Raw genomic sequence first — 12,272 nt, 5'->3', positions numbered from 1 at the left:
TTTCTTGAATAGTTGTAGAAAAATGGGTAATGTATGGATCTATAAAATGACGTATTCACATTTGCCAAAAAGTGGCGCTAAAGTAATTTAATCAGTTTTATTTAATATGAAATAATGAAATAAATATTTAATAATGTGTTGTACACGCACAGTATCGCGTATAGGAGAATGAGAAATATATTTTTATTTAAAACTATAGAATTGTATGCGAAAATACCGTGCCACCGTGCAAGAAACTATTTAAGATACATTTAACAGCGGATCGTCTAATGGCGTTTTATTTAGCTTTGGATATTCGCGTGTTTATTTATCGATCGTTTTTTTATGGCTTTCGATCCTTGAAACCGGAAACGGAAATTGTAAAATCTTCAAGCGCAAGATAATTTTAAACGCGGTTCGTTCTGTCGTATTCGTCACTACGATATTTAACGAGCGAGATTAACGAAAGATAGTCGGGATGTACAGTAATTGGAAATTTCGTCCAAGCCTCTTAAGCTTGCTGTATGTGAATTGCGAGATTAAAAAAAATATCCCAAAGAAATCCATATACGATAATATACGCTATCAGTCAAGCGTTTTTACCGAGCGCGTTTTAAAAACAATCTTCGCGTACACTTTCGCGATGTCTTTCAACAGAATGATTGATATGTGAAATTTGAAACACACGTTCACAATCTTCTCTCTTTTTTATGTAACGTCCTATTTCGCATAGCTAAATTGACGCACTTTGATCAGCCTCGGATGACTATTGCATCTAACGCTCTCGCAATCCAGGGCACGTTACTTCTCGAGTCAAATGTAAACCTGCGTTTTTATATCAGGCTGTTCAGTTTACGCCAGTACAGATACTATGCATCCATTTCCGATTTCCGGATCTGTTTCCCGTGGCCTGATCCAATTTCACTGTTCACGCGCAATCTATCTCTCAATACAAAAACTATTCCCCTCTTTTTTTTTTTTTAATTTTTATTTAATAGTGTCTCACTCTTGTCTGTTAGCATTTACGGAATAAGGTTCACACACCTCAAATAGTCACACGATCTCTGTTTAATCCTAAAATGTTATTCTCCCCCGTCTGTTTGTAGTGCACTATGGATGCGTATCTCCTTATACGTACGGCATATATGTACACGTAACGTCTTGTTTGTGTATGTGAATAGAGTACTAACACAGCGCTTCCTTGCCGCAGTTTTTTTTTTTTAATCGTTTTATCGACATAAGTAGACAGTGGCTAAATAATAGTGTCTATTAGTTAGCAGTGGTAGTAAGAGAGTATATGTGTATATATATATATATATATAGCTTCTTTTCCTTTTTTTTGTATATGATCACTTCGTTCTTTTCCCTCGCACTCGTCTCGGAGAGCACAGTAACAATGTTATATATTTATATAATATTTATATAGTAATGCGTACTTCTCTTAGGCCCGAACCGGCAGATTAATCCTAGACCGTTCGCACAGATTAATCTATAAAAACGTCGATTATGCGGTCTATGACTACTCTACCATTGGAATGTTTTGACCTCTTATACGCATTCTCTTTTCTTTCTTTCTTGCGACTCTATTATATATATAGTATTTATATATAATATATTATTTAAGATGAGACATGTGAGAATGTGCAAAATAATGACAGAAAACTATGTTTCTCTTACATGAAAAATAGGTATTTCTTTTTTTTTCACTTGCTCTCTCCTTCTCTTTCTCTTTTTCTCTCTCTCTCTCTCTCTCTCTCTCTCTCTCTCTCGCACGTGTGTAAGTGTTTCATGTTTACATATGTATATGTATGAAACGCGCGTGTAATTTTGAAAATCTTATGTAGAGAGATACATATGTACATGTATTTGCGATAATGTGTGTACATTGTCAAGAAAAAACGACTTGGCTCATTTCTTTTAATCTTTGATAATGCGTCTTGTTATCACGTAAGTAAAAATAATATGCGAGTGTTAATTTTTAAAAGAGGATCACCGGATCACTATTCATGCGAAAGAAAACATTGCAGTCTCCGATCTAAAAGGAAAAGCGAATGACTGCCATTGCGTTCGATTGTATGTAAAATTGAAAAAAACGTTTCTTTATTAATCCTAAAAAGCACAGAAAGATTAATTTTATTTATAATTTATGTGTAATTATATGTGTTGGTATTGATAAATCATTGATGAAAAATAGGTTTTTATCAAATTTAAAAAAAAAAAAATAAATTAAAAATATAGATTTAAAAAGAAATTCCGGATAAAAAGACATATAGCTATTTTATTATAACTTTATATATAAAAATTTAAGAACACATAATGCGTTAATGCTACGATTTTGTACTCTTTAGGATTAAGAAGTAAGAAACGTCATATGATTCATAGTAACTAAATAGTACTATAATTATTTTTTGCATACTTCTTTATGCCCAATTCACTTGTAATATGAAATATTTAAAATGAAGAGAGTATTTTGTTTGGTTCTTTGATTAGTAAAATATACAAAGCGAGATCGATCGGTATCATCAATTGGCCTTAAAAGACCTGGGTATTTATAAATTATTATTCGAACGGAATAGATCAAGCTCCGGGGAAATAATGTCATCTGTATAAATTGCTCGTAAGTATCGGTTTAGTCAGTGTCAGACCATTTCGTACGTAGCTGAACATTACAGAGTTATCTTGCAACATGATATTTAACCACTATGCACAATATTTCATATTTAATATATGTGTATCTGTATTTTTTGTCATTTATTTAGTCGTCTAATTATGCGGTAGTGGTATAGTAATCATTGCAAGTAATATAATCGTAACAATAATAATAATTTATTACATAGTATTTATAGCTGCTCTTATAGTACATCGCGCTTTTTTGTCTTTACCTCATAAAAAGATACTTTGCTTGCGTTTCGCCTAATATTCATTCATTGACGTGTAACCACAGCGGCCCAAAAGACTCTCAACAAGTAAACACAGCCTTCGGGCCCTCGGTAGCATTTGTATAGAACCGGTTAATCCGTATAATCATCGCATCGCAATCTATCTTTTCTTCTCTCTCTCTCTCTCTCTCTCTCTCTCTCTCTCTTTCTCTCTGAATTCGTTTGCGGATTTCCAAACACGCAACTATAACCACTCTCTCTCTCTCTCTCACCAATCCTATTTATGTACCAGGACGGTCTGTCGAATGTATCCGACACTGAGTCGCAACTTCTAATCTCATCACTCGACCTTATAATATTCTCGAAGCGAATTAAAACGCAAAATAAAGAAAGATCTATCAAACAAAGCGAGTACTGAACGCAAATTACTTCGCGTCTGAAATAAAAAAGGAACTCCTTCTCCAGTGAGACATTAGCACATTTGACGTGAATTTCTTCCTCCTCATTCTTGCACTTTTTTCTCGGAGTATTACGCGTTATATTCGTTTTACTTATTTATTCTAATGCAGTACGAAGCTAAAGCTAAATCGCGTTAACTTAATCATAATACTCTGGTCTTACGACGTACGATTTCTTTCTATGTTAGTTGTTTCCTTAAAAAAAAAAAAGAGCATCCTAATTCATCGTAGATTACACTGTTTTTTTTTTCTCTCCTAAAGTGCGAAACGTCAACTTGCAAAATCACAGAGAGAGAATTACGCATCATTACACTGTTATTTAGGATTATACCTAATTTTTTACGATGTGTGGACTACATATTTTCTATAAACTTCTAGGCCTGCTCTTCGTCGTCATTGAGATCTTCATTCTTCGCTGCGTCTATCCGTCTTTCTTTAATATTGCACTTGATGCGACGCGGCGATTATTCTCAGTGAAGAGACGCGGCATAACACGGGACTCCATGTTCTCCAACCGAGATACAGACGGCTTCTTTTTTTTTATCTTGCGTTCGTAAAGGATTAAAATTTTATAAATGTATGAATTTTAGCCTTTTCTCTAAAAGAAATCGAATAAAGTTTGAAAGATATATAAAGGAGCTCTTTAAAATATTTTCAAAAATTTCTTGTTCATTCTTCGAAATCTTTCTGTCGAAATTATTTTACGAAATATATATACATATTCATACATATACATATTTTGTAGAAAGATTTTATATATATTATTAAAATAGTGATAATATATATAAAATATTAACACACGCATAAGTCTCTGTTTCCATATATATTTTATGTATATATATATATATATATATATATATATATATATATATATATAAATCATACATATATAAATTATATTTATATTAATGGCCACATTTTTTCACGGATCTGTATCATGGTTGGAGCATAAGATTCGATTGTTCTGGTCAGTTTTGCGGTCTTGGACGAAAATGCCGTCAGATTAATATAAGAAGGCGCTATAAATCGATTGCTAGAGAACTACTGGCATGGCCGATATCTATGTATAGACCGCTGCTATAGAATCGCCCAAGCACCAGGCACAAAACCACCAGCTGTCTTATCGATAAGAAAGTTCTATCGTTATTCCAACATGGACCCGTTAGTATCTCTGCGTGTGCTAGTAAAACGAGTGTCGTCATTGATACGAATCCTTGTGGAAAGTATCGCTCTTGTGGAAGATCCTCCGTCCTTCTCTCGTAAGTTCTTGACTCGCGAAATTATTTTCAGACTTTGGTCTGGGTAAGAGACAAGCCGGTAGCGTTCTAAGCTCCATACTGTGTACCTGAAATGACACAATGAATTTTATAAAATGACACAATGTATTTATTTATTTTTGTAAAGTTGAGAGAAAATGTATTAATTTTGTTTGTTTGATGAATAAAATTATAAATAAAAATACATTATGTGAATAAGAACTTGCTTTTTTTTTCTTTCTTTTTTTTTGCTAGAAAAAGAAGACTGTATAAATTATAGTATAATTGACATTCGATCGTGTACTTACTGATTCTTCACTGGCGCTGGCATGCGCGGCCTGTTCTGCGAGTGCATTTACTACAGCGTTTATCGTTTTTGATTCGCTGCCAAGATCCTCTTCGCGTTGAGTCACCAAGTTAGGATTTTTTCCGATTTTGTTTAGCCTATAAAGAGAGCATGATTAAGCGTAGGGAAAGTTGCACGGGGCATAACATACTATTATTTACACCAAATTCTAAACCGGTTAGCAGCACAATGGTTTGTCCGTTTTGTGGCGCATTATAGCGCTTGCCGCTTATCATCTGTACTCAATAGTTATTATTATTTGTTTCAATACTACTTGCACTGCTAAGGTAATCGAATGAAGTTAACTGATAAAAAAAATTAATCATTTTTGCCACACACTAATCACGGAGTTTTATGTTGATTTGTCGTCACAAGAAACAGATAATGCAAAAATAGTAAATATAATAATATATATATATATATATATATAGATATATTAATTTTCAATAAAAAATCTTATAATATTCAAAAAAATATTTTTGTGAAAATATCGTAACATTACCAAGAAAATAATTTACAATATTATAATTATTTTATGGTTGTGTGACAAAAATTGTATTTGAAATAATTTAAAATATGTTATGCCAAATTATAAGAAGATTATTATGTAATGAATGTGTCGAGAGTGTAAAACTTTTGTCATGACTTCAAATTACGACGATTTTTAATTTTTCTTAATCGGATAATATCCGATTTTATTATATACTACATCGTATATTTATATACGATGTAAGTATAAAGCGGAAAAATTAATTATATTTTTGCATCGATATTTTAAACAGATATTTCTCGAAGATTTAATTAACCCTCTCAACTCATTATAATTATCATAAGTTAGTGCGCTTTCATCATAAATTTGTCCCAAATTCTTCCCAATTTTCTGCACTGTCTCGTTCAAGAAGTCACACCAAGAGCAATATATGTGACAATATTATTTCCATCTTTTTTTTTTTTTTTTTTGTAATCAAAACTTCATTGATATGTATGTGTATGTGTGTGTAATACAAGCATTGTGTTCTAACAACACAAGAAGAGAATCGGTATGTAAAGAAAGATATACATGATTTCGACAGGCAGCAAATGACTGATCTCCGTTTAATCGGACAATACACAATGCTCAAATAAAGTAAATGGAAGTGGGAGTGATGATTGACATCTATTAGCACACCAACTCGATAGAACAAACCTAACCAAAGCTTATACCTCTCGGCGGCAACGCTCTCCATCGTTCTGCGCATTAGAGGATACTGATCCAGCACGGCATTGAAATGATCCACCGAGAGGCTGAAGAGATTGCAATAGGTCTCCGCTCGGACTGACGCTACCCTCCTCGCGTTCGTCAACAGACAGATTTCGCCGAAGTAAGATCCGTCCGACAACGAGGTCGCGACTTCGCCATTTGCCATTACGATATCGACTATGCCTTCTTGTATGAAGTACATTTTCGAGCCGATAGTACCCTCCTTAATGATGATATCACCTGTAAATACATTTCCGGTTAAACGACACGTAGGATTCTTTGAGCGTCGCGCAAGGAAATACCGTGCCATGACGCTAAACGAGATGGTCTATGAGTGCGAAACAAAACGCGTTTTTAATGACAGCACAATCGATACCTGGCTGGAAGACTTCGTATCTGAGTTTTGTGACGACATCCGAGACGAAATTCGAATCGGCGTTGGCGAAAAAGGGCACGGACGCCACCAGCGATCTGCAGTTATAATTTATCACATCCTATAAAAGAGAAGATGCAATCTTTTTAAGTACCATATTTTTCTTCAGTATGCCTTATAAATTATTTTAACGAGTTGTAAAACTTAATACCATGTTAAATACTTTTAATATTTTCAATTATCAGCAATATTTTATAGTATATAAAGTTATCAGATGTCAAAGAAGGCTTTTTTAAATATTATACATCTCAATGTTAATTTGATTTAATTCCAATTGAAATATTTCAACATATGGATTTTTATCGTACTTCTCTCAATTTTTCCGAGAGCTCTCCAAGAATCAGCTCCTCATCGAAGAACTTTCCTTGATAGCGGTGTTCGAAGTACTCCGTAATCCTCTGTCTCATTTCTCTCGGTAGTTTTCGATAGGCCATATATTCCTCTACTTGTTTCACCTACGGAGACAAGCAGGAAGGGAATTAAATTCCGAATGATACACACGCCGGGCGAGTCGCTTCGTGCGATCATCCTGTTATATCTACCTTCTCGCGGTATTGTCTTCTCGAGGAATCGAGAGATTGAATGAGATTTGTTGCGTGTCCGAGGAAAAGAGCATAACACGTCGCACCGCTGATCATGCTGAGCATGGTCAGCCACATGTCGGTCAAGGACTGCGGCGGAAACCTACCGTATCCGATACACAGCATGTGCGACATGGCTTTGAAGAGGGCCCATGAGTATTGCTCCAGCCAAAACGAGTCCTGTAAATAACCGTCGAGTCATAACACGGAAATGCATTTGGCGATCGATCGCCAATTCCGATACAAAGTGCTGAGTATGTTTACGCAGAACTTCTCTTGTGATCTTGCTTCTTGAAAATTTAAGAGAAATTGGAACATTGCCAAATCATCTAATAACTACATAATTTTTAAACTATCGCACAAAAAGGAGAATTTATTATTTATTTTTATATGATTAAAAGAGAGAAGAAGAAATTCTATTATATATAATACCACCAATTCTATAATAAAACATATATTTTAGAAAAGCAATTAAAAGAAGGTATTATATTTTAGCCCTGAAAAATTTCAAATTATATATTTATATATATATATTAATATATAATTTGAAATTTTATTAATAATTAATTAATTTTATTATATATTTTATTATGTTTATTAATTATGATGCATGTAGGTGAATAATAAAATTAATTACTTACTTGTAACTCATTAATGGCCACCCATGAATTACTGGGAAATCCCTGAAGCATGGGTACCAGAAATTGCAGGCAGCCACTCCAATGGCCGATTAAGAGCATCATACAGATCAGGTTAAAAATCCGCATGAACACCGACGCCATATTCAGGAACTGCCAACAACAACGGTAGAGTTTTACTCTCGTGTCGAATCGGGAATATATCGGAATGTTTCTCACACTTTTGGGTTAAAACTTCTCGTTTGTCCAAAGCTCCGATTGCGTAGTGTACAGCAAGTAAGCGAGTGTTGCACAAAAACGCGTTAGATATATAATTCGTCGAGTACACTGTTCTATTATTGTTTTTGTTGCTTAGGTTTGGGAAAATTGAATAAACTACGTGAAGGATTCCGTCACTAAGATCCAATCGTCTATCGAGAATTATCGTCCATCGAAAGTTTTCGTACACAAATATTGGAAAAAAGCGAATGACGATAAATGAATCTGTTTAATTCTTTAAATAATAAATTATATATTTTTGTTTAAAATCGCAAATTTTTAAAATATTTAAAAATTAAAAGTCTATTTTTGTAGTCACATTTTATAAATTCATTTGCTGTTTAACGAGTTTAAATGATTAAAATTTGATTAAAAAATTAAGATTTTTCTTCTTAACATGTATATCTAGCAAAAATCAATGTTCTTTTAGATCTTAGTGCGGATAATTTGGGTGAGAGAGGGTCACGTTTTTCTCCTAAATTGTCATCGCCGTTCATACTCTCGAGACTTCTTTTTTCTGTTCGTTAAGAAAAGCATGCTACATTAGAAAATACGCATCACGTGGCACACAAAAAAAAGAACAATTTAATATAACCTAAATAAAAAACGTTGATAAATAACTGGTTACTCTACGAATGCTTCTAACAAAAAAAAAATATCGATCATTTGCAATTTGTTGGGTCAAGATTCTCAAACCGCTTATGCGCCAAATGTAATAACGGAATAAAACAGAAACAACGACGCTTATCTAGTAACGTCGATGCAATCCGTTTGAAAATAAATTGCAATTATTCGGCTTGATCGTGCGCAATAAGTACGATATGGGAATCTGTCCGTATTAAAATGAAAAGCTGGAGAACGCGGAGAGTATTCCGACTTGGGCTAAATTGCCAAGCTAATTTTTCAAAATATTCTGGTTTATATCTTACTTTAACGGCCACAATTCATGTGGAAAGTTTTATACATATTTTTTCTAAACAATTAATACACATTATTATACAAGTCTGTGATTTTTTTTTTTTTTTCTAGTAATGATAGCATGTTAAAATGGAATATTATCGAACATATAATCTTAACAAGTGACTCGGCTATTTATAATAAATTTATTTGCATAGCTAATTACAATATAATGCAATAAGCGATAAAGAGATGCTGAAAATCTCTCAAAATTGCAGGTTTATCATATTTTATAAAATTTATTTTAATTTATATAAAGTTACGAAAATCCTGATGCGCAATTAAAAATTTATCCGGATTAATTAAGCCGTTCAGAATCAATAAAGCAATCGATAAATTACTTAGTATTAGAATCGGATAGAATCTCAGCATTCTCCTCTTAATCGAGAGATAAGGATAAAGTTATCTAAGGATCATCGAGAAGGTATTATGAATGTGCGACTTATGTTCATGGTATTCATGTATGTACATAACATATGTACACGTGTGGCGATGACATATATATCCGTTTTCGCACGTATGCGTGCAGCACTCGCAACGAAACGCGACACGTGCGCCGCAATAATAAGTGTGTCATGCACCCGCGCGGTCCTCGTATTCGAGAAATTCTGTTCGAGTGTTCTATCGGCGACGAAAATGAATTTTCAATACAACGCCGTCTCGGAGCACGTACGAAGAAAATTTTCCCGAATCCGATACCGTTATATATATGCGGCGGCGAATTGATATTTCCGAACTTAAACGCGTTTGCCCAATCACTCGTAAATAATTCAAATGCGAGCTTCGCGTTTTTAATTTTTTTTTTTTTAACATCTGTGTGATATTTATCATTTTCGCTAGCTTTATTTTTGTAAGTTATATTGGAAGCTTTATATTTCTGTGAAAAAAATTATGAATAATGCTTTTTACATTGTTGGATGGAAAATTTATTGGTAATTTATTAATAAATTTATAAATAAAATAAAAGATTTTAAAAGTAAACGGTCATGGGCAATCGCGAAAAATGATGTTGAAATCGTACGGCAGTGGGACCTGTCCCCTATATAACAGGTAATTACTCTTGCATTTAAGCGCAGAAGTGACAGAACCATTGCAATAATAACATAATGACGTGTAATAATCTGCTCAGACAAACGTATCATCTTGTTGAAGGTAGCTTAGGTTCTAAATAAAAAGATAAAAAGTTCATATTTTTCCCTGTTTTATCATGATAGAGTTACAATTATCGTGATAGAATTACAAATATTGTAATAAATATCCATAAAGATCATAAAAGCAGATAATAATTTAATTCACATTTATAATAATTTAAAATATGTTATTTTTTACAATATGTTTATATTATATGTTATTTTTAAGCAATCTTAAAATTTGAGAATCATGGAACCATCAGACGGAAACAATTTTTTTTTTATATCAGTAATTTTTATATTATATTTTTATGAGTAAAATTATTATCTTAGTTAATTTGTCAAATTGCATAGCTTTATCACTTGCGCGTTTGTGCTACGAAGAGACCTAGTACTCAAAGAATCTCATTTACAAAAATTTCATGTATAAATTATCTTACAATTATAATCATTAACAAATTGCAATAAAAGGCGATGAGGGAAAGAGATGCATCGATGCCCAATCGCCGTAAGATTTCGATGAAGCGCGGAGCTCTGGCTGTCTAAATGGCGCGATAAAAACATTATGGATACATTCTATTATCTATTGGGTATCGTGATACTCCATGGATGATGATCAATGGTACAGTTTCTGCGCCTACGGGAAACAATTAAGAACACGGGAAACTTACTGCTAAACGACATATAGCTGAATACATTACCTGGTCTACAAGTAAAGATCGTGTATACGTTTGATATACACGTACACGCGCGCACGCATACGTATACCTTTAACGTCTTAATTGACGAGCAATATACGATGTATATGTATGCGCGTGGCGTGACTTTGTAAATCAAGAGAAAGAGAGAGAGAGAGAGAGAGAGAGAAAAAAAAAGAAGGGAACACAAGGTAAACGATACATCGTAATTCAACATTACAACCTTTTTTTTTCTACGAAACAGTCACAAGTCCAATAAAGATGAAAGCTTGATTTGTTATGTCTCCACGAGGATGAATGAGCAATCAACGATTAATGAATCAACGTCACTAATCGATCGATGGCGATTTGTAAGTGGTAACAACAAACGCTCTAAACGACACCGGAACAAAAATGATTACGCAAACTAAAGACACAACAAAGAACAATCGACGAGTTCACGAAGGAGAGATGTTTGTCATGGGTGAAGTTTCACGCTTTGTCCGAGAAGTGATTATTATGAGCATTATGAATGGATAACGAACAAAACGCAACTGCCAAGTCAAACGATGTTAGTTAAGCGGCACAAGCCAAGTCACAAAGCAAGAAAGCCGGATTTTCGCTCTTTTTTTGTTATCCGCTTTTATATATTCGCTCTTTTTTATCTCGCAAGCACATACACATACATAGCCATATTACGCAAAAAAAAGGGGTGCATTTTCTGCGGTCGAGAAGCAGCGACAGAGGGGGGGACAGGTACAGCAAGAGTAGGGACAGACGCAGGGGATACAGGGGGTGAGAAATCGTTCGCAGAGCAGCGGCAGGACAAGCGAGCTGTCTACTCTCATACACATTGCCCTATTATTATTATTATTTCCTTTAACATTCGCGCGTATGGCTTGTGTGTTTTGTTTTTATAAGTATTTTTTCTAAGATAACGATGCGCCTCGGATATGATAATACAGTGCGCGATTTGCAACAAAGCGACAGAGAAGGGACGCCCAATCACGTGCGCTCGTTTTCATAGGATCGTGCACACCGTCTAGCGATCAAAAGCATTTCACAATAGATAGTGCGTGGAAACAGGCTGTTTTGCAAATTATCATCGGGGGGTCGTACATAGGATATGGAAAAGGGTGCAATATATAGGGAGATACAGAGAGAGAGAGAGAGAGAGAGAGATCGAGGAAAGATAACAAACAGTAAACGAGAGGAAATTAGAATGAGAAGATAGAGAAAGATTATATATATATATATATATATATATATATATATATATATTTTTTTTTTAAGAAACAGAGAGAGAGAGAGAGAGAAAAATAGGAAGGGTTCAACCAGTATGACAATCAAAATTCGAATCAAATACGCCATGCCGGACTATCAACTGATACCTCGTTCACTTTTACAGAGAGCACGTATCGAATATCGCGCTGATCAACC

At 34.1% G+C, this 12,272-nt stretch overlaps 1 protein-coding gene across 11 annotated transcripts in view; it reads right to left on the bottom strand.

The window, feature by feature from the left end:
- Positions 1-948: 948 nt before the first annotated feature.
- Positions 949-12,272, bottom strand: part of LOC126850245 (potassium/sodium hyperpolarization-activated cyclic nucleotide-gated channel 2) — a 119,926-nt gene continuing 108,602 nt past the window's right edge. For 8 of the 11 annotated variants that reach the window (XM_050593051.1, XM_050593040.1, XM_050593044.1 and 5 more), the window contains 7 exons: positions 7,814-7,963; positions 7,134-7,352; positions 6,900-7,046; positions 6,535-6,652; positions 6,110-6,398; positions 4,881-5,016; positions 949-4,661 (listed from right to left, as the gene is read on the bottom strand). In XM_050593051.1, the coding sequence (XP_050449008.1) occupies positions 4,515-4,661; positions 4,881-5,016; positions 6,110-6,398; positions 6,535-6,652; positions 6,900-7,046; positions 7,134-7,352; positions 7,814-7,963 (1,206 nt within the window). In that variant the 3' untranslated portion in view covers positions 949-4,514. The remainder of the gene's footprint in view (positions 4,662-4,880; positions 5,017-6,109; positions 6,399-6,534; positions 6,653-6,899; positions 7,047-7,133; positions 7,353-7,813; positions 7,964-12,272) is intronic. The other 3 variants (XM_050593053.1, XM_050593042.1, XM_050593045.1) reach the window with 1 other exon arrangement.

Source organism: Cataglyphis hispanica, chromosome 6 (genome assembly GCF_021464435.1).
Source record: "Cataglyphis hispanica isolate Lineage 1 chromosome 6, ULB_Chis1_1.0, whole genome shotgun sequence".
Classification (NCBI taxonomy): Eukaryota; Metazoa; Arthropoda; class Insecta; order Hymenoptera; family Formicidae; genus Cataglyphis; species Cataglyphis hispanica.
This window is presented reverse-complemented; position numbering and strand designations above follow the sequence as displayed.